At 38.0% G+C, this 22525-nt stretch overlaps 1 protein-coding gene and 1 long non-coding RNA gene across 2 annotated transcripts in view; both read right to left on the reverse strand.

The window, feature by feature from the left end:
• Positions 1 to 22525, reverse strand: part of LOC145909731 (uncharacterized) — a 147546-nt gene that overhangs the window by 13617 nt on the left and 111404 nt on the right. The window contains exon 3 of the mRNA XM_082997085.1: positions 283 to 290. Within this exon, the coding sequence (XP_082853211.1) occupies positions 283 to 290 (8 nt within the window). The remainder of the gene's footprint in view (positions 1 to 282; positions 291 to 22525) is intronic.
• LOC145908972 (uncharacterized) lies at positions 7315 to 9535 on the reverse strand. The gene is made up of 4 exons (XR_014403043.1): positions 8505 to 9535; positions 8264 to 8353; positions 7865 to 7931; positions 7315 to 7405 (listed from the first exon to the last, which is right to left on the reverse strand). It is a non-coding gene; the product is annotated as an uncharacterized LOC145908972 (long non-coding RNA).

The following is a 22525-nucleotide window of genomic DNA, read 5'->3' on the forward strand; positions in this document are numbered from 1 at the left end:
TTGCTTTGTCTAAGTTTTTGTGATATTCGTGGTGGCGGATTAGTTTTCCCGTACATAAAAAGAAAAGAAACAGTGGCTATCTGTCTGCTATCACAGAATTCATATTATTGGCTCCACTTAGCTTGCATGCAAGATAAGCAAATCCTGCCAAAATTATCGACAAGAAACTTTTTCAAATTTGCCATCAATCCAAGCAACCATTTCACGTTTCTGGTTTTACTCCCACCATTAAAAACTCTTTTTTTACCACGACGGGATTCGAACCCAGGATATCCCGGCCACGATCAGACCTACTTCTTGGTATGGAGGAATGGCCAACTTGTCAGCGAAAGTAATCGAGCTTCTGAATAATCGACTTACAGGCGACGGGAATATTCAAAAAGGTATGGGGCAAATTTTTGGGGAAGTTTCCTGTATATTTTCGCAGAACCATGTTTGCTGCTTGAGTTCGAGTTAATCAGAAAATCTACGTGGGTTTCTGCGACGTCGCATTTAAGGTAGTTTGCGTAGTTGTGTTGGATTACCGAAGAATTAAAGTACGCATTTCACAAACAAAAGCTTTTACGTCGGTGCGTGCGCCAGGTACTGAATTTATAAGAAAGTAAATCAGAATAACATTAAATACGTGCCTGTTGTAAGTGGGTATGCACTTTTCGTGCGACATAATAGTCAATTACTTAACACAAAGTTTTGGAAGTAAATGCGTTATGATTGTAACGTATTTATACCACCTACAATACCAAAAATATTTTAACTTTCGTTCAGCGCCAAAAATGTTTCACTGAGGGAACTAATAATAAAGGCACAGAATTTGACTTCTTCGTATTGCCGGATAATACCACATGTGTGGTAATAAGGCACGTGTTACGTAACAATGTGCTACGTGTTTGGTAACAATGCCCAATTTAAAAACAATGTGTTAAACAGGCGAACATGAAACTTTCAGTTTTCTCGGTAAATTATGCAAAAAGATTGACGATTACGTTTGTTTAAAATTTTGCAAAGTCAACGCAAACTGTGATGCGATCGACGTGTTGGCCACCCCTGATATAAACCTTTACTTATCTTAGATTAACTCTTTGCGCCACCCACTGGCCACTTCATACCTCAACAACATTATTGTTACGTGGGAGTGTTTCGCAATCAATAATTTCATTTCAATATAGAAGTAAAATCACTTCTGAATGCATGGGGTTTTGAAACTGTCTCCGAATTTAATACAAACTATTCAAAATTGGTTATTTCAAATAAGTCAAACCCTGATAACATCGTCTATTGGTTGGTCAACACTAATACAACGAATGTAGGGAACATCTTTAAGTGCTTTCACCTCATGTAAGGACTGGTGAGGTTTTCAGGATAAGTAGGAAAGTTGGCCGGTTTCTCATCACTTCCGTCACTGCAACCGCCATTTACAGCATTACAAAACCACCGAGCCAACACCTCCCTCCCATCATCGCAAGTGAACGCTGCACAAAACACATGAACGTAAATCGATTTGAAATCCATCAAAATCCGCAAAACTAACCAATATGTTAACTTAATTGAGAGTTTCTGATTTGTAACAAAATACTTACTTTCGCCACGTTTATACTCTGCTGAAGCAATTGTGATGAAGGAGAGCAGGATTCCAACCACCTTCAACCAATACCTGATAAAAACACAAAGAGTTTATATCTTGCAATGATATATTTCTCTAACTCAGGGAAATGACGTCATCATGGATTTTAGTGGAGTTTTACAAACTTTATGTCCAAGGAACACTGCCAGGTTATTTAAGTTAACTGGTAACCTCCAAAATGGCTTTTATATAAACTGTCGTCACTTTTCGTTTTTATTCTCATCCGCTTGTTGCTCAAACGCTTAGAATAAATATTCAGTAGTTTTCGCCAAATCTTGGCAGCTCACGGAACCCTTGATATTTTTTTTGGCAAAACAAAAGTTAAATCACCACACTGGTTCAACCATATGTCTGATATAAATACTTCAAACCACGTTTAGTTTATTCCAGCACATAAAAAGGCTCGGCAAATATTGTAAGCGACCGTTTATAACCAGATGTCAAATTGTGACTTGGTACCATTTTTTCGCGATATTAACGGACCAAAATTTCGTCCCGTACTCACAGTGCGACTGGCGAAGCGTGAGACACCGGACAAGTTTATGAGACAAATTGATTATTCACTTTGATTCACATTCTAGACCGAGTTTAACCTAACTCAACAAACCTTGGTCCCAGCCACGATGAGACTTTGCAGAGAAATAACAACATTAAATAGTTAAAAATATCCGCGCTTGACCCAGGAGAATATTTATTTTCATTATTATCGCGCAAAATGTAGGCTTATTTATGGTTTTTCCGAGAAAAATGTGGCTATTTATTAACTTGGATATATTTTGAATAGCTTACAAACCTTGCTCCCATTTTTGGTCTGGGGTTAACTCGACAAAACCTGCACTGATCCGTCTTGAATCCACTCTCTGATCAACCAACGACTTCTGCAAAGCCAACGACATTATTATATAATAATTGTTGACATAGATTTATTGCAGCCAAACTACCCATACCTGTACAAGATTGAAAAGTTTGTTTGCAAATAAGCTGGCCCAAATCACAGTAAACTCTGCAACAAAAATATTTGCAGACGTTTTATAGAAACGGAAATCAAAATGAATATATTTATTTCACTGAAGAGAGAAGCCTAGTTTCTATTTAAGCAACCTTTCTACTTCATATAGGTTTAAATCCGCACCCTATAGGCGGCAATTTAACATATCCACATATTGCCGCACTAATATATGGATTTTACGCATTCTTCCTTTATATTCTGACATTTAAAACTGACAGTTTCTAATCCACTGCCTTTCACACGTCTCAAAGACATCCTGTGAAACAAACGTCATTGTGTGAAATTAAAAAATTCAAATTATGACAAACGTTGAAAAGGATTTCCTCGATTCATGCAGTCTACCATTGCACTCGTTTGTTCCAGGGTTGTAATACTGATGTGTTGAGACGCACGCAACCACCATTTGTGTTCCTACAAACACTTCGTGAAAATTAGTAATAAGAACTATACTTATCATAATTAACTGGCTCGTATACGCCAATTCCTTACAGAAAAACCTGCACTTCTTCCAGAAAAACCTGCATCGCTTGCAATGAAATTCAAACTTAAATATCCATGAGGTTGACTGTCAAACTAACCGTTGGCTGTTCAATGAAACACGTGTACCAAGGTGGCCTAACAGGAATTTCTTACGTTTAGCGAACGATGCAAAAGTACTGCTCGGAAAGACAAATTAACTTAGCCTATGTGCATTTGGCCCGGCAGCGTTGTTTGTTAAGCTTTGACCCATTACCCACCCATTGAACAGGGTTGACTAATAGAAGGTGTAACGGCAGAATTTGCGCGTCTGGCACCGCGCCGTCGTCACACCAAGAAGGAATGTCAATTCCCGAAAACGCGTGTATTTGCCACACGGGCACAGGCACTTGACAACACGTACGAGGTACACGTACAAGAATAGGAACACGAGCACAGACACGGACACGAGCAAGAACACGGATTTCTGTGAAGAAAACGTATACTAAGATTCCAGTTAAACAATGTTAATAAAAATACCCTTACCGGAGTTTTGAGCCTGATCACACGAAACATCAACAAACCAATCCTATTAATATTTCTTACAGCAACTTATTCAAATAGAATTAAGGCAACTGTAGCTTTAATAAAATAAACTTGACATTAAATTCAGCACGCTACACGTGGTACCTAACAACTCAGTTTTACCAAGCATGGCAGAAGGAAAAAATTTCTTTTGCATTATGATGTCACATACAAGGCCAAATTGATATTGTGTTGAAATTCAATTATATTTTTACTGTGTGACGCAGGGGTTGTGCATGAGTGATTTTCGATGTTACAGAAGGTATACATTCATTTTGGTCTTTGTGTGAATGAATTCGGTAGCATTACACATATTTATTACCCCTTACAAACTTGGATATTGCAGAGACAACGTCTAATTGTATTGTAATGTTTGTTGATACAGCAGCTCTCATTAATCAGTTAAGTTGTAATCGCACAAGATATTGCGTATATTTGATTGAATAAATCTCTTTTACAGTCAACGGACATCTGTTTAAATCAACGCATACTGAACACGAGCCAATGCAAACTAATTGACATCTATAGAATTCCTCCCGTCCCTGGAAAAACGAAACGTGGATGTGTAAAATGAATATATTTATACACTAAAACATCCCAACCCCCTTAAACCGCACTCAAATGCTCCGGAGTTATAATATTTAATATACCAAGACGCAACAAGCAATAACTCAAAACATATCTGTTTTTTCCAATTAATTTTAAAAGAAAAGCAATGATAATTATGCGTGGAGATTTCTATGGTCAACTCACCATCAAATTTCCTCGGTTTTGACGAAATAAAATCCTTTCACCACCCTGCGATAATTTCGGTTTAAAAGTCAAAATAGCAGATAATCTTATAAAAGTTAATAAAGAATATTCACAGGATAGGCAAATTGTTTCGTGGTGGCGTGGATTAAAAGTGAATGTTGTAAAATAACTTTGTTGACTTCTTCCGTTTCGAAACATGCATCGTATAAAGTTAAAGAATATGGGCAGTTTATAATTTTAACGTTGGGAAAGATCTTACCTTGCTTCCCGCAGATTTTTATTTTAGCGCTCAGTGTTCGTCTTCAACAGCGTGACAATGACTTCCTGCTCAGCATTTAAATATTTCCACAATCATTACGTTGCAACCATGGTTGCAAGTTGATTGACAGCTTCTTGCTCCGCGCTTCTCGCGTGTCGATAAATTATTGACACGCTGTCTTGGAATTGTTATTTATTCGCAGACATCGAATGGGAAAATATAGCCATATTACCGCCCAGTCATCGACTTTTTGTGTGTATATTGCCCATAACCCAACAAAATAACAGAAGGTGATTAACAAAGATATGCATGCATTTTTGGCTCTTGTGGGACTGAACTTGGGGTCAGAATTCATGTTTATTTCCCTACGGTTCCATTACACTTATTCCTTAAATGGTTTCATGAATTTATTTATTGCGGTTTAAATCTGGATTTTGCCGCGACAATTAGACTTATTCCGTAAATGGTTTCATGAATCCATGACATTTTATGTTTCAAGTTTATTGTTCATTGGCGTAGTTAACGTGCAAAATAAAAGTGGTTTCATTTGCAAGCATTTCGTGATGATTTCATGATTCAGTTACATGACTTGATTCACTCACATGATTCAGTTAAAATGTAATCGTGCGGGATATTGTGTATATTTGACTAAATAAATCCCTTTCAATATTAATGGACATATGTTTAACTCAACGTATGCTGATAAAACATGCAAATTATTTGACGGCGATCAAATGTATGCCATATTTTGCACCCATTTTACTGCTCACGCTTGAAAAACGTCCTGGTATAAAAACGTCGTTGTGTCAAAGAATGCATATATGTGGAAGCGACATAGGAGTTAACTGCGCTGGTGAACGAACAAGAATATTAAACACGCCCGGTTTCTGACTACAAATACTAAGTTGATTTTTACTTTGCAAATGGAAGCAAAGTCTGACAAATCATCATCGAGCAGCCATTGTCAAAATGGTACTAAAGTTTCTGTTGTATGTTTGCTTTGTGTCTGTTCAAAACGATGTAAGTTTTACAATTTTGTCTAATTCTTTAATGACGCTTTCGCTTTATTGCAGAAAGACCGCACGAACAACGGTTGTTGAACTTAAAAGAACGCAATGTTGCACGGTTATAAATGAAAAACAAAACCAAGTCAAATATATAACAGTAGGCCCTGATAAGTTATAAAATGTCCCTTACACCGTTATCTGTAGGTATAGAAAAAAAACGTATTTGACTGACAGGAATCAGCCTTTGCAGGTCGGTAACCGACGGATCTGACTTTGCAAATCAATATAACATTCCTAGAACTCCAAAAGGAGCAAAAGACGATCACACCAGTATATGATCTTTATTAAGAAATATTAATTTCGCTTATTGGCATCCTCTGTTTCTGTCTGAAAACAGAATAGCAATAAAAAATTAAAAATAAATAATTAAAAAAACACAACAAAAACAAAATAACTCAGCAGTAAGACCACTTTGCGTGACTGCCACGACAAAAAACAAAGCGGTTAAAACGATGAAAAACAGTTTTCTGCGACTCACCGCTGAAAGAGAATTCTCATCAGTGCAGCTGGTGACGGTGGCACAGCTCTCATTGATTATTATGGCTCTTTTGCGCATAAAATATGATTTGGGTGAAAGCCGACCCGATAGCGCTATTGGGTCCCAAACAGTTCTTTTGATCATAGTGCGCGTGGTTCGTCTATGTTAATTGGTACCTAGATTGGTGCCCAACATATCGACGATTGACCGAAAGGTACCGCAAAGTGGAAATCTGTGTGCCTGCTAGCGCAGTGCCACTTCAACAGCTGCACTGATGAGACCTTACAGGTCGAATACTGTTTGGCGCTAACAATTTAGCTTGTATATTTAACGTTTAAAATCATTTAGAAACCATTAAGTATTCCACGAAAACAAGATTTAAAGATGTCACTTTTCTCAATTGTGCCATAGATTATTTTTTTATTTAAATGTAGGGCGACTGTGCAGGATTTTAAAATGGTACGCGATGTAACTCAGGTTGAGAACCACTGGTGTAAGCGGTCAAATATACAAAGGACCTGCCGGCTTACATTACTATGAACAAACAACCAGTGACACGAACTAATGCACATTTGCCAGTTTTCGTTTAAGTTGGTTTCGAACGGCAAGAACGATATGAAAATTACAAATTTTACACCGTGTCAAAAGTTACAGCATGGAAATCAAACATTAAATAGATTCGCTAAACCCAAACTCTGTGCCTGCCCACAGCTGACTTCAAATTTATTGGAGAGTTTTGAAAACAAAACAAAAATCTGAGGACATTTTACATGGTTTTATTCAACAAAGCGCGTTTCTTCATCAAAAGAGATTTTTTCGCTGGTTTCTTGCAAGTTTTCGCGGAAGTTTCGCGTTTTCTCTTTAGTTTGGGTGTGGCAAGGTCCGCCTTTTGATTGGCTGCTTTACCGCTAGCACCTCCCTGATTGGTTGAACTGAGGTCGTTTAGCGCCGCCTCTTTTTGACTGTTGTTGGTTGGCGATTCCCCTCGGCTTTTCTCATTTGATGTATCGTCACGGTCTGATAAGCGCACTGACCGCTTCTTGACCTTTGCCGATTTAGGCGGAGTTTTAAATTGAATTTCATCATCGTCCAAATCCACCACCATCTCTGTACTGACATCTAGCGGTTTGGAAACTTCTCTGTACTGACATCTAGCGGTTGGTGATAGTTGATTCCGCTGCAAAATAAATGCAACCATAGTTTTAGTTAATACCATTTAATGCATTTGGTGGATGTCAAACCTCAATGAAAAACACAAAACTCACTGACAGAAGAAATGAAAAGTGATATGTGCACTTATAGGTGCCTGGTTTTCATATTTCCTGCGTGGCAGCAATATTGGAATGATATAATTTTTTTAAACAAACATAATTCACGGATTATGAGGAAGACATGTATTTAACCTATGTAGTTTTTGCGAATGTTGAGATTTCAGCTGGCGTTTGGATATTTTGTGCCACTGTTATCCCGCAATGTCTTGTGCTTTGACCCAAATCAAAAGAAATGATGTAAACGCTTTGTTTTTAGATGCCTTGTTGAATTGTTGCAAGTTGATAGCTGGACAGTTGGTTTAAGATCAGGCAAAAGTTATGGGATTTCCTAAAGGAAAACATAATTTTGGGCCGGATTTATTCACCTTTAGTTTCTGTGTCGTTCTTAGGAAGTTTTCGAACACAAGGTTTCCAGTCTTTTTTCACTCCAAGCTAAAAGAAAATAAATATTAACCAGGGTTGCATAATAACGAGAAACCAACAGCCAGCATTGGCTAACTTTATGTCAAGGGTTCAATCCACATTAATTGTCGAAATTGTAAATTAAAACACAGTTGGCAAGGACAATGTTTTATCGATAAACATATACTAAACATAAATGCAATTTCAGTTATATGCCAAAAATTCTCAACGTAGCTAACATTGTATACATATCTTGTTTTTTGTTTTAACAAATATTTTCATTCAGGTTCTTGTTACTGACGAAAACTTAAATATGGATGCACATTGGAGAAATCCACAAATGTAGTAACCACATAACTCACATTTGTGATGTCATAATCAACCCCTAACTCCTTTAGTTTCTCCTGCAATTTATTTGAAGTCTTCTTTTTTCTTAGTTCTCGCTTCAAAACCTAAACAAACATAAAATTTCAATGTTTTTTGTTTAAATTTTCGCAAACATTTGCAAACAAACATAAAAAAGAGATATAATATTACCAAATTACACAATATTAAATTTATTCAATAATTGACAAAATAGTTACAACCGAAAAGCATTCTTACATTTTTCGGTTCCATTTTTGGTTTGTTGTAACTGTTTATAGCTATTTTTCTTGTGGATGGTTTATAATACATTCTGTCAGATCCTTTGAAAGTTTCAGGGTGAAGTTGATCTTTCGGGATTACTTCGCCTGGCAACGATAACGTAACCAAAATTTAAACCAAAGTATTGGAAGCAATTGTTGAGTGGGGCAGTTGGGAGTTAAAATCTTTACTAATGCTTGACCCAGGACTCCTTAAAGAAGGCTGTATAGTCAGTTGGGGTAATTATCAAACAGTTAAAGTTGTGGGGTAATTAGTGGACGCCACCATAGAAAAAAAACTATGGTTCCCTCAAACTTAATCTTGTGCACATGGTAAGCTGGAAGCCTCCCATAGTTAAAAATACCATGTGTTATTTCTTCTGTGAAACACTGATTAAAATATAATGTTTTTGTGAGATGCTTTTTTTGCAAGTTTTTTCAAAAATTTGTGAAAATTTAATATTATTTTTGAGATTTAATATTTCTTTTTGGAAACACTTTCAGGTAAAGCCATGAAGTTTCCAATGAAAGTTTTATCAAACCTCTGTCTAGTTTGTACTCTTAGAAAAATGTGTCCAGTAATTACCCTAAATGCATTTCTGCATGTTGGGGTAATTGTTGGACACTGAAACCGTGTTTGATTATCATTGTTTAACAGGTTTATTGAGAAATTTCTGTATTTTTGTGAATGACAATGCCTAGAAAATACATAAATAAGTCAAGAAAGCTGTGGAATGACAGGAGTTTGCTTGTAAAGAAAGCAAATTAGTAGGAACAGGCACAAAGAAATTGGCAGAAAAATATGGAATTCCAAGATCGACCATTCATTTCCACATATCTTTGCAGAAAAATAAAAAGCAGGTTACAGGGCAAGGATCTAAATCAGTTTTTACAGCAAGTGAAACAGCACAACTAAAACAATGTATTGTAGATTTAGTAAATAGTGGATTTGCACCCAGCATGAAAGATGTTAAAGGAAGTTGTTTAAAGTTACATACAGTACACCGATAATTATGTAGCTAAACACAGGCTATCTTACAAAGGTGCCCCTGGTTGTCCAGGGCCAGATCGGATGACCAATTTTTTATCCAACAACAATCTTTCGTTGAAGGAAGTGACAAAGCTTAGCACAGCCCGCTATAAGGAAACGAAAAATCCTTTTAGTATCCATCAATACTTTGACCTATTGAAAAGCTGCTTGGGATTGAGGAAAGGCCAGATTTAATATGGAATGCAGATGAATCAGGTCTACCACACGAACCAAGAAAATGTCGTGTATTATCTGAAAGAGGACAAAAGACTCTCCAAATTGTTCCAGGGTCAGACCGTGAAAACACCACAGTCATGGCAGTCTGCTCTGCAAGTGAGAAGAAAATACCACCATTAATAGTTTTTCAAGGTCAGCAGGTTCAAACAACAGGACGACCACGAATTTCAGCAAATGCACCTAATTATCCATGGATTTATGCAAATAAATCTGGTTGGATGGACAGTGACGTGTTCTTTAAATGGTTTGAACAATTTGAGCAGGTGACAAGGACTTATGAAAACGTATGCATATATCATAGGCTAAATTTTACGAAAGTATGAGTAACTTTAAAGTGTTGCATCCTTTTATACTGTAGTTCTTATTCCCATCAAACATAAACACATCATAACCTTTAACTTTTAGACTGATGACAGTGAGCCAGAGCCAAGATTGCTCATATATGATGGCCATCTATCCCATTTGCGGTGTGGGACAGTAGAGCATGCTCGCATAATGTGACATTCCGAAAACTGCTACCCCATACAACTGAGCTTCTACAACCACTGGAAGTTGCAGTTTTCAAATCTTTAAAAGAAAATTTGGGTGAAGAGCTATTTAGACGACTCAGTTCTAAGGAAAGATTAACCAAGGCAGGGTTTTGCACATTGCTTTCAAGTGATGCAGTGTGGGAAAGGGCTTTCTCTGTGGAAAACATCAAAAGTGGCTTTAGAAAATGTGGCATTATCCCATTCAACCGGGATATACCCAGGGCATCGCTTTGATCCCAAATTAAAACAACGATATGATGCTTGGTTAGATGGTGGAAGGCTGCTAATAACTGCAGATGAAATTGATAATATTGTTTCCAAGAATAAAGCAGAAGAAGAAGCATTCAATATTGAAGATAATATGCCATCCTGCAGTTCTTCAACGACTGGGTTTATTTACCAGGGTAAACCAGGCAGAGTGGTATTATATTTTATTCCAGAGGATGCACATGAGAATCTTGTGGAGTTTTCCAGTTCTAACACCAGTCTGTCAGAAATCTCACCAAGACAACCCAGTCCTTCTACGAACTTCAAAGAGGTTTTTCTTAAGCGATTGCATGACAGGCCAACTTCAACGCCAAAGCAGGGAAAACGGCGGAAGATCGACCCATATTGATCAATAGTGACTTCAGATGACCAGTTTCAAAAGGCCATAGATCAGTCACAAAAGAAATCAAATAAAAAGGTAGCCAAGAAAATTGCATCAAGTGATAGCGAGGAAGATGCAATGCTGGTTTTAGAGAGTGAAGGGGAATTAGAGTTGCAAGACAGTGATGATAATATTGAAGAACCAGTTAGACCAGAGATGGCTGTATTTCCACCCGGCACAGAAAGACAAGGTTACATTCATTTGAGAAAAGTTTGGCAGGAAATTAATTTACCAGTGGCAGAAACAGATATTCAAGGAAAATTTTTTGCTGGTATTTTTCATTCTGATGAAAGAAGAAAAATCTGTTCATTGGAAAATTTCTGTACATTTGACAGAGACAGTGACAACTTCCTGGCATATGACATCATTGCTGGCCCTCTTGAGGTAACTGCCATGACAGGCCATAAATGGCAAGTTGACGACTACCCAAAAATTAAAGAAACCTTCAATAAAGTGGCAAAACTGGACAGAAAATATGAATATATTTACCAGTCTTAAATACGAGGAAAATGTGATATATTTCGTTGTTTTGTGTTCGTTTAAATTTGTTGGTTAAATAAATCAGAATTCACAAATTGAGTGTCGCGTAACAAACGATTTCTCTAATACGGGCGATTCTTCTTCTGGGCGTCGCGTGGTTAGCATCTCTGTTACAGTGCTGTGAGTTATCGGGATCTTGACTAGTGGCGTTTGGTATTGTTTTTAATCGTTTTAGTTTAACACGACGTCCAATAAGTTAAATCAGCCTGGCTTACTTTTGCTTTGTGGTGAGCCGTTATTGCAGGGTTCTGGGCAGTATCAGAATTAGGGAGGCAGCTTTGTGAGAAGTACCGAATTAGGTTAAAGGGTTAATTGGGAATTAACATCGCCACCCAAAAACATCTAACCACCGAATTGCAAAGCTGCCGAAATAATTCCGCAACAATAGTGAAATACAATACACAAATACACCGCTGCACATAAGTTATTTGAAGTTGAAAACTGGAAGTCTTTATTGACGCCATACCTTCAAAGGTTTAACTGTAAACAGCGCGGTAGAAATCCTATAGGTGGTAAGGTTATTGATTCACAATATGTACAAATTGCAATAATTTGCTTTCGCAGAGAAATAGACAAAATCTAACCGAGGGTCGGATTCCTCTACAGTTATTGAGCAAGTCCAACTCAGGTTTATTATTTAAAACTTCACGTAATTTTTTACTTCTGCAAAATTTTTTTTTCACGAGACCAAACAATATTGTACAAACGCAACAAATTTTGATGCGACTTCATTTATATTTGTTGATTAAACCTGTTGTAACGTCTACTTCAGTGCTCCTGGTGGGCACAGACGTCGACTCCGGTGCATCAATGATATTCAAAAACGCGCCTACTAGGTCCCAACTACAGGTTTCTTCCCACTAACACTACACACAAGGTTCCAACAGTTTATTTGTATAAACAAAGCCCTTGCTGGCTTCAATTAGTAGAATGTAGTTACTTCAATAAACTGGCGGAGGGTTTTCTAAATGAAATATCAGGCCATGAGCAGAATAGAAAAATGCCGGTTTCAACAACATAACACTCGACATGATGGCGCTGTTTAGACTGGAATTTACAATTTGGAGACAAAGTAGACAAAACAGTAGTTTACGATCTAACACCTGGGACTAATCAGCATCAATACTAAACGCATTTCATGTAGGTGTCTTCAATCCCAGTACTAACGTTGCTTTGCACATCCGTGTTTACATAATCCGGTTGCTTGATGACGTCATAGTTGTGAGATTTATAATTTTTATGTTGTCTTTTGGAACCTGTTTAGTTTCGAAAAGATGCCGATTATACTTTAGGTAAATTCAGAATAAATTCGTATAAATAACCTACTCGGTACATGTAGTTGCTCACCAGACATATTTCCCGTTTCAAGGTTGGTTTGGTCATCAACTCTAAAATGAACAAAACAATGGCTTGCATAAATTCCAATTACAAACGAACCAAAAAAAGAGTAGCATAAGAACACATGAACTTACGGTTGTTTTTGACGTGACCTAAAGCGGTTGATTGCAATGATAACAGCACCAATTGTAATGACGTTAAGTACAATCAAGGTAATAATCATGCTCGTATTGTCCTTTATACGTTGGATTGCATCTGACAAACCTGTGAGAATTTCTGCCAAAATATAAACAAAGCTGGTATGCGAAGGAATTGTAATGGAGTAATGACAAAAGTTGGCTCACGAATGGAAGTAGGGGAGTTTGGGTTTGACTCCGTTCCGACGCTTGTTGCTAATTTTGGATGTGTAATGAATGCGTAGGTTGTTACGTCACTGGTTGCTGAAGACGTGGTTGTTGCTGTAGTCTTAGCAAATGCTGCTGTTTTTGTTGTTGTTGAGCTTGCTGCCACTGGTTGAAAGGTTTAGCCGATATGTTAAACAAATATACAACATTGTACAGTAATTTAATGGTTCAACCGTTTTTATGTAGCATTTAGTTTCTTTTGCTATTTCCACAGTTATGTAAATTTGCAATTTTGCATTTATTCGACAGTATCTCTTTTGTAAATATTGAACATTCTTAACTTGTTCCAAATGTCAAGGTAGCTTGTTGATTACCATAACTGTGCATTGAGGCTAAGGCAAGAAGTACACGCAACGTATCTTACCACTGGGGACTCCATAGTAAATGTATCTTGGCACATCCCATTATGGAAACGGGGCAGCAACCCCAGTCCACATTATATTTTAATAAATGCTACGGGGATGTTTTACAAAATTACTATAATTTCTATAGAGATACAAACCACATGTTGTTATAGCGCCTACATTGTGGAATTCTTTCACAAATGTATCTCGATTGATGTGAGCAAGGAACATCTCTCCATTTTTATGTTGGATCAAGTTCGTAAATCCATCCCATTATCACACAATCCTCATTTCCACCAATGTTGTTTGGTTCGCCAGTAAACCACTGTCCATTGTCAGCACTTGATCCATCCCGCCACCGAAATGTGTGTGTAAACGAAACTCGTGTTGCTCCGATGTAGAATGAGAATGGAAACCCTTAACGTTATTTATCAAAATAATTTTGAGCCGATCAAAACTTTAGACCACAAGAAATGTTCGCTTCATTAATGAGTTTCAAATTAAAATAAGTTTGGCTGTAAAGTAACCACGATGGTGAAGATTTTTGCTCACAATTGCTCACAACTTGTACACAAAAATTACCTATTTTGAAACATCAGTGACTGCGGTATAAAAATTTTCCTATCTTTACTCAAACACATGCAAAGAACAAGCATCATACATAGATCTACAAGAAATTTTACGAAACCAAAGTAAAACTTTTCTTTACCAAAGAAGAGTTAATGATCATCGCATTACCTGTTACTGTCCCAAGCTTTTCCACCAGGAAGTTAAATATGTTTGTTGTTTTAACATTAGCGAGATGTGCATTGTGTGCAGCGCATGCAGTTTCAGCTTCTGTGTGTGAATTAACTTTGGATCCGATCAAATATTCGTGGAAGTCATCCAACTTGTACCAAGTTTGTCCACAAACAACAGGTAGAAAATTTACAAATAATATAACAAGCAATCTCATTGCTGGTTGTATTGCCGGTCTAATTTAATTGCATAAACGTTTTAAGTGTCGCTAAAACCGATGGGATTATATTGAATATGTTTCTTTTTTCCCTCACTCCATCAATTTGTTTCCAGTGACGCAATCATTCCTAATAAAATGATAGAACGGCGCCCTTGAAAGATGTTGACGTTTTTTTTAGATGAATCCGCTCACGTTATAAGCTGATTCGTTTATATCACTGCTGCACAGTGGTATATGCGGTAACAAATTTCCACGAGTAAGTTTGCAACGCCCCCAAGAACAACAAATCGACGCGTCATATGGAAACTCCGCAAGGAAATTACCAAAATATCTGTAAGTGAGCAAACCTTTTCGGTGTTCGACCGATGTAGAAGGAAAAAAACTTACGATAACTCGAACTAAGTCTGCTCTCACAACCACCATAAAATGTTACAGCGTGTTTGAGTTTAAATTTATGTCTACAAGTTCAAGAGTCTCAGTGATATTTTAACAGTACCCAGTATTTTAAAACCACCACTGTAAATGATTATCTGTTTCCACACCAGAACATCTGGTTATAAAGGCTATGCTGCCATATAGTGTAGCTACTACCTTAACACATCTTCTTCTATTGTTATGAGGTATCATATTGTAAGTGAAAATACACTGACTAATGACAACGCAAGCAGTGGGTTGAACAGGTGGGACAAGTCATGCGGGAAATTGACATCATCCTAAACTGGAATTGTGACACTAACTCACAATTACGCCTCTAGCTTGAAACTTTGCCAGAAAGTTTGGGCGATCTAGATATGTTACTCAATTACATAGGATCACCTGACTGAGGAGAGGTTAACCCACGTTATGTTTTACCTCCATATTAACCAATTCTTACTTGTTTTGTGATGTCATAATTGATAGCTGCATGAGTTGCTAGTTTCGGGATACTCACCGACCAGGTAACCGTGGGGTACGACTACGTCTCAGGCCTCGCACCCAAGGGATCCGACTGAGTCTCGATGGTAATTCGGCCTCGTAGGCAACTTGCCTTGTCTATCTTAAGGTTACTGTTGGAGTCAAATAACTCCTTTACACAAGTCTGTGCGTCTTCTAAATAGTCTAACTCCCGACTAAACACATACATCCACCAAGCTTTAAACCAGTTGTTACTAAATCCGTTCAAGACCCTAACACGGCAACAGCAATATAGCTTGATTAGCGAAATGCCCTAAATAGGTTATTTATGTTTTGGTGGACTTTGTTTTTCGATTAACTAAAAGTAGTTACCAATATGGCTTCAATAATCAAAGGCTCTTCTGGCAAAAAGAAAAACTTGTTTGGACGACGTTTCGGTGGTTATTCAACAGACCTTCATCAGGACAAGCGAAGTAAAATAAAACGCCAACACGGCGATAAATAGCAACGCGTGACAAAAAAGGCGAAAAAGAGCGAAAAAAAGGACAAAAAAAGCTGAAAAAAAAAGCGGAGCACAAAGAATTTAAAATACGCGCCAACAAGGAACGAGATATCAGGGTCTAAAGCACAGTGCCATGTGGTACGCAGGACCATCAGGTTTAATCAGGGGGCGTGTCGCGCAGACCGTTTATCAAATGACGATAAACGGGTGGAAAAAAGGTTTCCCTTTTGTCATTAAGTGCAGATTCATGTCCATTTATATGCACAGACTCCAATGAACATTCTCTTGTACTTGTCCTTTTCCCTGTCCAGAATTGTTGTATCTTTAAAATTAACCATGTGCCCTGTTTCTGCTACATGTTGCGACAGTGCCGTCCTTGTAAATTTCTTGGGCTTGACGACATCCCGCTGATGCTCCTTTAATCTTGTCCGTAAGGCGCGACCCGTCTCGCCAATATACACCTTCTCACACTCTCCGCAGAGGATGCGGTATATCACACCCCCAGCATCTAGCGCGCCTCCAGTGCGATCTTTGGGATACGAGACCAAGGAGCGTAATGTGACTGAACGACGCTCGAACACCAGGATGGAAAAATCCTCCAGCAGTCTCTTCAAGGTCTCCGAAAGTCCTGGAAAATATGGAAGAACAACCACACCCGCGGAGGGCCTTTTGTCGCATTTAGGCAGGGATGCATGGTTTCGTCGCAGAAAGGAGCTTGGGTAACCATTCCTTAACAGAGCATCCCGCACACTACCCGCCTCTTGTTCTCGGGCCTTTTTCTCTGTAACCAGATTCTCCGCTCTAGCGTATAGTGCACGCACTACAGCCCGCTTGTGGTATATAGGGTGCGCTGAACTGGATAGATATCTGTCAGAATGCGTCGGTTTTCGGTAAACACTCGTGCGTAGGGACCCACGGTTTTCCCTTTGAACAGCAACATCTAAAAACGATAAAATCCCACCATGCTCAACCTCCATGGTGAACTTAATGCTCGCTTCGATCGAGTTGAGGTTCTCAAGCAGCGATTCCACGTAGTCGCGATGCACAACCACAAAGGTATCGTCCACGTAACGTCGCCAAAGTGGGGGACTCGAAAACGTTGACAACGCTCTTTGCTCGACGGATTCCATGACTATGTTGGCGACCACAACTGAAAGCGGAGACCCCATGACTGTACCAAAAATTTGCTTGTAAAATTCACCTTTGAACGACAGGTAGGTGGCGTCCAGACAGAGTTGAATGCATTCCACGATCTCCGGTAGTGGCCACGAACAACTTGCCTCCAATGCCTCATCTCTCTGCAGTCTTTCTGCTGCCACTCCCACCGCCAACTTCACCGGTACGTTTGTGAAGAGAGAGACGACATCAAATGATACCATTACCTCCTCCTGCTCCACGCTCAATTCTTTAATCTGTGCTGCAAAATCGATAGAATTCCGGACGATCTCATCCGTCGCACCCACAAGGGGGGCCAAAATACGGGCCACATGTTTAGCAAGATTATACGTGGGAGATCCAGGAACGACACAATAGGCCTAACTGGAACCCCAGGCTTATGAATCTTTGGATGACCATAAAGACACGGCTTCCGCCCATCCGTGCTATGCAACTCGAAAAACTCCCTTACTGATAACACTTGCTTGTCCCTGTGTAAGCGACCAACCATTGCATTAACCTTTTGTTTAACAATGTGACCGGGATCCCTCTTCACCTTGCGGTAGGTCTTTTCGTCAACCAACATTAACTTAAGCTTGTTCTCGTAATCCCATCTATTCATAACCACCGTCACATTTCCTTTGTCCGCAGGGAGTATTACAATGTCATTATTATATACGTATCTGGGGATGCTGTTAGAATCTGTTGTGTTGTCGTAACTTCTTTTGTCGTTTTCTCCAGCACGATTTCAGTTGTTTGTTGGGGTTGTTGTACTTGCTAAAAGGTATGTAATTAAAAATTAAACAATATGTTTATGTAAGGCTCCTTACTTGCTCACACCAATATGTTGTTACGTTTAAATATTCCTGAAAACATTTTGATTTTATATATCAATGTAAGGCAATTTAATTGTAACAAACTAACTTAAAAATGGCAATAAATTCTGTTCGTCTCACAGTTACGACCTGTGAGGATGAGTAAAAATATTTATATATTTTATTTAAACTTTGTCCGTCTGCAGATACCTACTGATATCCGTTGACAAATATATCCCGAAGTAACATTGCATTCCGTACTTCTCCACTTGTATTCTGAATCAAAAAAAGTTAATGAACCCATCATCACACAACACTTGGATCCTGTTGCGATCGGTTCCCCTGTTGCCCACTGTCCATTGACAATATTTGAAAAACGATGCCCACTTATAGTTGCTTGTTGCTGCATCCCGTTTAACGACCTCTGTTTAGCAAAATAATCACCATAATGTGGAAGTCTTCGCCTGGTTTTACGGGCAAGTTATTCATCAGGCAGCAAACTGAACGGGTGAGAATTAAATTCCTCGCAACAGTGGCGTAACCGCAGCTCACTCCAATCATCATTGGTTCCAAGACAAGCATGGAAACGTATATTGATCAATTTAAATAGTGTACCGACTGTACTTTTTAAATCTCAATATATTTGAGTTTGCTAGAAAGCTGACTGAATTAACATGTTGCAAAACGTTTCAGTGCTTCTGTTATGATGGGTGTTATGATGTTAATTGTTTATTTCATACATGGGGGTTTAAGTCACTGTAACTAAGGAACAACTGCAAAATACATAGGTCAAAAGAAAACAGTACATACGGCTGGACAAGAACGAAAAACCACACTATCAGAACACGTGCGCGACAACACACAGTCGATCACTCACGCAAGCGTAGAGCGCGCAAGGCTCAGGGCAACTTGCGTACCGCCATTGGCTCAAGCATATTAAGACAAGTCTTGTCTTAATTTCACAACAATGAGGTATAAGAGTTTATATTTATCATCTTGCTGCAATACAGAAGTAATACCATGCTTTCGCATAGCAAGGCATGATCGCTCCAATGCGCAGGCCCTTTATATTTGGCGATCACAGCTCAAACATTCTTGGCGGTCACAATTCTTGCTGCAATATTTACGTTTTGTCGTTACATTTCTTACTATTCCACATAAATATTACGCCAAGAGTTAACCTTAATTGCTCAAAAATATTTTCAATGTTCCTCACAAAAATGTCTGACCACAAAGAATGGACGCAGCCAGACACATTTCTACCTTAACCACACATAGTTTCATTAAACTAGGATTTCGCAGGTTAAACATTCGATCTTAAGCTGGCTGTTTTTTGTTCTTTATGACACAACAACATGAGGGAATCGAGTGGATATTCATTCCTTCCTTACCCTGAGGAAGCCAAGTTGAATAACAGGCTTATAAAAATAAAAACGTTGGTCAATAAAAATAAAAAACAAAAAGACATACGCCAATTTGGTTTCCACTGCTCGTTTTAAACTGCCATCTAGTATTTGTGTGCAAAGTTTCAAGTCGCCTAATACAAAAATGTTCAAATCAAAGGCGGACAACTCTCAAAATTACTTAATATCCGCCCAACAGTAGCCACCATAGTTTCAAACATGCGTTTTCGTTCGCGAACAAAAAACTAAAAGACATAGGCCAATTTGGTTTTCACTGCTTGTTTTGTACTGGTATCTAGTATTTGTGTGCAAAGTTTCAAGTCGCCTGATATAAAAATGTTCAAATCAAAGGCGGACAACTCTCAAAATTACTTAATATCCGCCCAACAGTAGCCACCATAGTGTCAAACATGCGTTTTTGTTCGCGAATAAAAAACTAAAAAACATAGGCCAATTTGGTTTTCACTGCTTGTTTTGTACTGGTATCTAGTATTTGTGTGCAAAATTTCAAGTCGCCTGAAATAAAAATGTTCAAATCAAAGGCGGACAACTCTCAAAATTACTTAATATCCGCCCAACAGTAGCCACCATAGTGTCAAACATGCGTTTTTGTTCGCGAATAAAAAACTAAGAAACATACGCCAATTTGGTTTTTACTGCTCGTTTTCAACTGCCATTTAGTATTTTTGTGCAAAATTTCAAGTCGCTTGATATAAAAATGTTCAAATCACAGGCGGACAACTTTCAAAATTACTTAATTCCGCCCAACCATAGCCACCATAGTGTCAAACATGCGTTTTCGTTCGTGAATAAAAAACTAAAACATATAGGTCAATTTGGTTTTCACTGCTCGTTTTAAACTGGCATCTAGTATTTGTGTGCAAAATTTCAAGTCGCTTGATATAAAAATGTTCAAATCACAGGCGGACAACTCTCAAATTTATTTAATTACGCCCAACCGTAGCCACCATAGTTTCAAACATGCGTTTTTGTTCGCGAATAAAAAACTAAAAAACATAGGCCAATTTGGTTTTCACTGCTTGTTTTGTACTGGCATCTAGTATTTGTGTGCAAAATTTCAAGTCGCTTGATATAAAATGGTTCAAATCACAGGCGGACAACTTTCAAAATTACTTAATTCCGCCCAACCATAGCCATTATAGTGTCAAACATGCGTTTTCGTTCGTGAATAAAAAACTAAAACATATAGGTCAATTTGGTTTTCACTGCTCGTTTTAAACTGGCATCTAGTATTTGTGTGCAAAATTTCAAGTCGCTTTATATAAAAATGTTCAAATCAAAGGCGGACAACTCTCAAAATTACTCAATTCCTCCCAACCTTAACAACCATATTGTAAAACATGCGTTTTCTTTCGCGAATAAAAAACTAAAAGACATACGCCAATTTGGTTTTCACTGCTCGTTTTCAACTGCCATCTAGTATTTGTGTGCAAAATTTCAAGTCGCTTGATACAAAAATGTTCAAATCAAAGGCGGACAACTTTCAAAATTACTTAATTACGCCCAACCGTAGCCATCATAGTTTCAAACATGCGTTTTTGTTCGCGAATAAAAAACAAAAAGACATACGCCAGTTTGGTTTTCACTGCTTGTTTTGTACTGGTATCTAGTATTAGTGTGCAAAATTTCAAGTCGCTTGATACAAAAATGTTCAAATGAAAGGCGGACAACTCTCAAAATTACTTAATTACGCCCAACCGTAGCCATCATAGTTTCAAACATGCGTTTTTGTTCGCGAATAAAAAACTAAAAAACATAGGCCAATTTGGTTTTTACTGCTTGTTTTCAACTGCCATCTAGTATTTGTGTGCAAAATTTCAAGTCGCTTGATACAAAAATGTTCAAATCAAAGGCGGACAACTCTCAAAATTACTTAATTACGCCCAACCGTAGCCATCATAGTTTCAAACATGCGTTTTCGTTCGCGAATAAAAAACTAAAAGACATACGCCAGTTTGGTTTTTACTGCTTGTTTTCAACTGCCATCTAGTATTTGTGTGCAAAATTTCAAGTCGCTTGATACAAAAATGTTCAAATCAAAGGCGGACAACTCTCAAAATTACTTAATTACGCCCAACCGTAGCCATCATAGTTTCAAACATGCGTTTTTGTTCGCGAATAAAAAACTAAAAGACATACGCCAATTTGGTTTTTACTGCTTGTTTTCAACTGCCATCTAGTATTTGTGTGCAAAATTTCAAGTCGCTTGATACAAAAATGTTCAAATCAAAGGCGGACAACTCTCAAAATTACTTAACTACGCCCAACCGTAGCCATCATAGTTTCAAACATGCGTTTTTGTTCGCGAATAAAAAACTAAAAGACATACGCCAATTTGGTTTTTACTGCTTGTTTTCAACTGCCATCTAGTATTTGTGTGCAAAATTTCAAGTCGCTTGATACAAAAATGTTCAAATCAAAGGCGGACAACTCTCAAAAGTACTTAATTACGCCCAACCGTAGCCATCATAGTTTCAAACATGCGTTTTTGTTCGCGAATAAAAAACAAAAAGACATACGCCAGTTTGGTTTTCACTGCTTGTTTTGTACTGGTATCTAGTATTAGTGTGCAAAATTTCAAGTCGCTTGATACAAAAATGTTCAAATCAAAGGCGGACAACTCTCAAAATTACTTAATTACGCCCAACCGTAGCCATCATAGTTTCAAACATGCGTTTTTGTTCGTGAATAAAAAAATAAAAGGCATACGCCAATTTGGTTTTTACTGCTTGTTTTCAACTGCCATCTAGTATTTGTGTGCAAAATTTCAAGTCGCTTGATATAAAAATGTTCAAATCAAAGGCGGACAACATTCAAAATTACTTAATTACGCCCAACCGTAGCCATCATAGTTTCAAACATGCGTTTTTGTTCGCGAATAAAAAACAAAAAGACATACGCGAGTTTGGTTTTCACTGCTTGTTTTGTACTGGTATCTAGTATTAGTGTGCAAAATTTCAAGTCGCTTGATACAAAAATGTTCATATCAAAGGCGGACAACTCTCAAAATTACTTAATTACGCCCAACCGTAGCCATCATATAGTTTCAAACATGCGTTTTTGTTCGCGAATAAAAAACTAAAACACATACGCCAATTTGGTTTTTACTGCTTGTTTTAAACTGCCATCTAGTATTTGTGTGCAAAATTTCAAGTCGCTTGATATAAAAATGTTGAAATCA

The sequence above is a fragment of the Ascidia mentula genome, chromosome 7, assembly GCF_947561715.1.
Source record: "Ascidia mentula chromosome 7, kaAscMent1.1, whole genome shotgun sequence".
Lineage (NCBI taxonomy): Eukaryota > Metazoa > Chordata > Ascidiacea > Phlebobranchia > Ascidiidae > Ascidia > Ascidia mentula.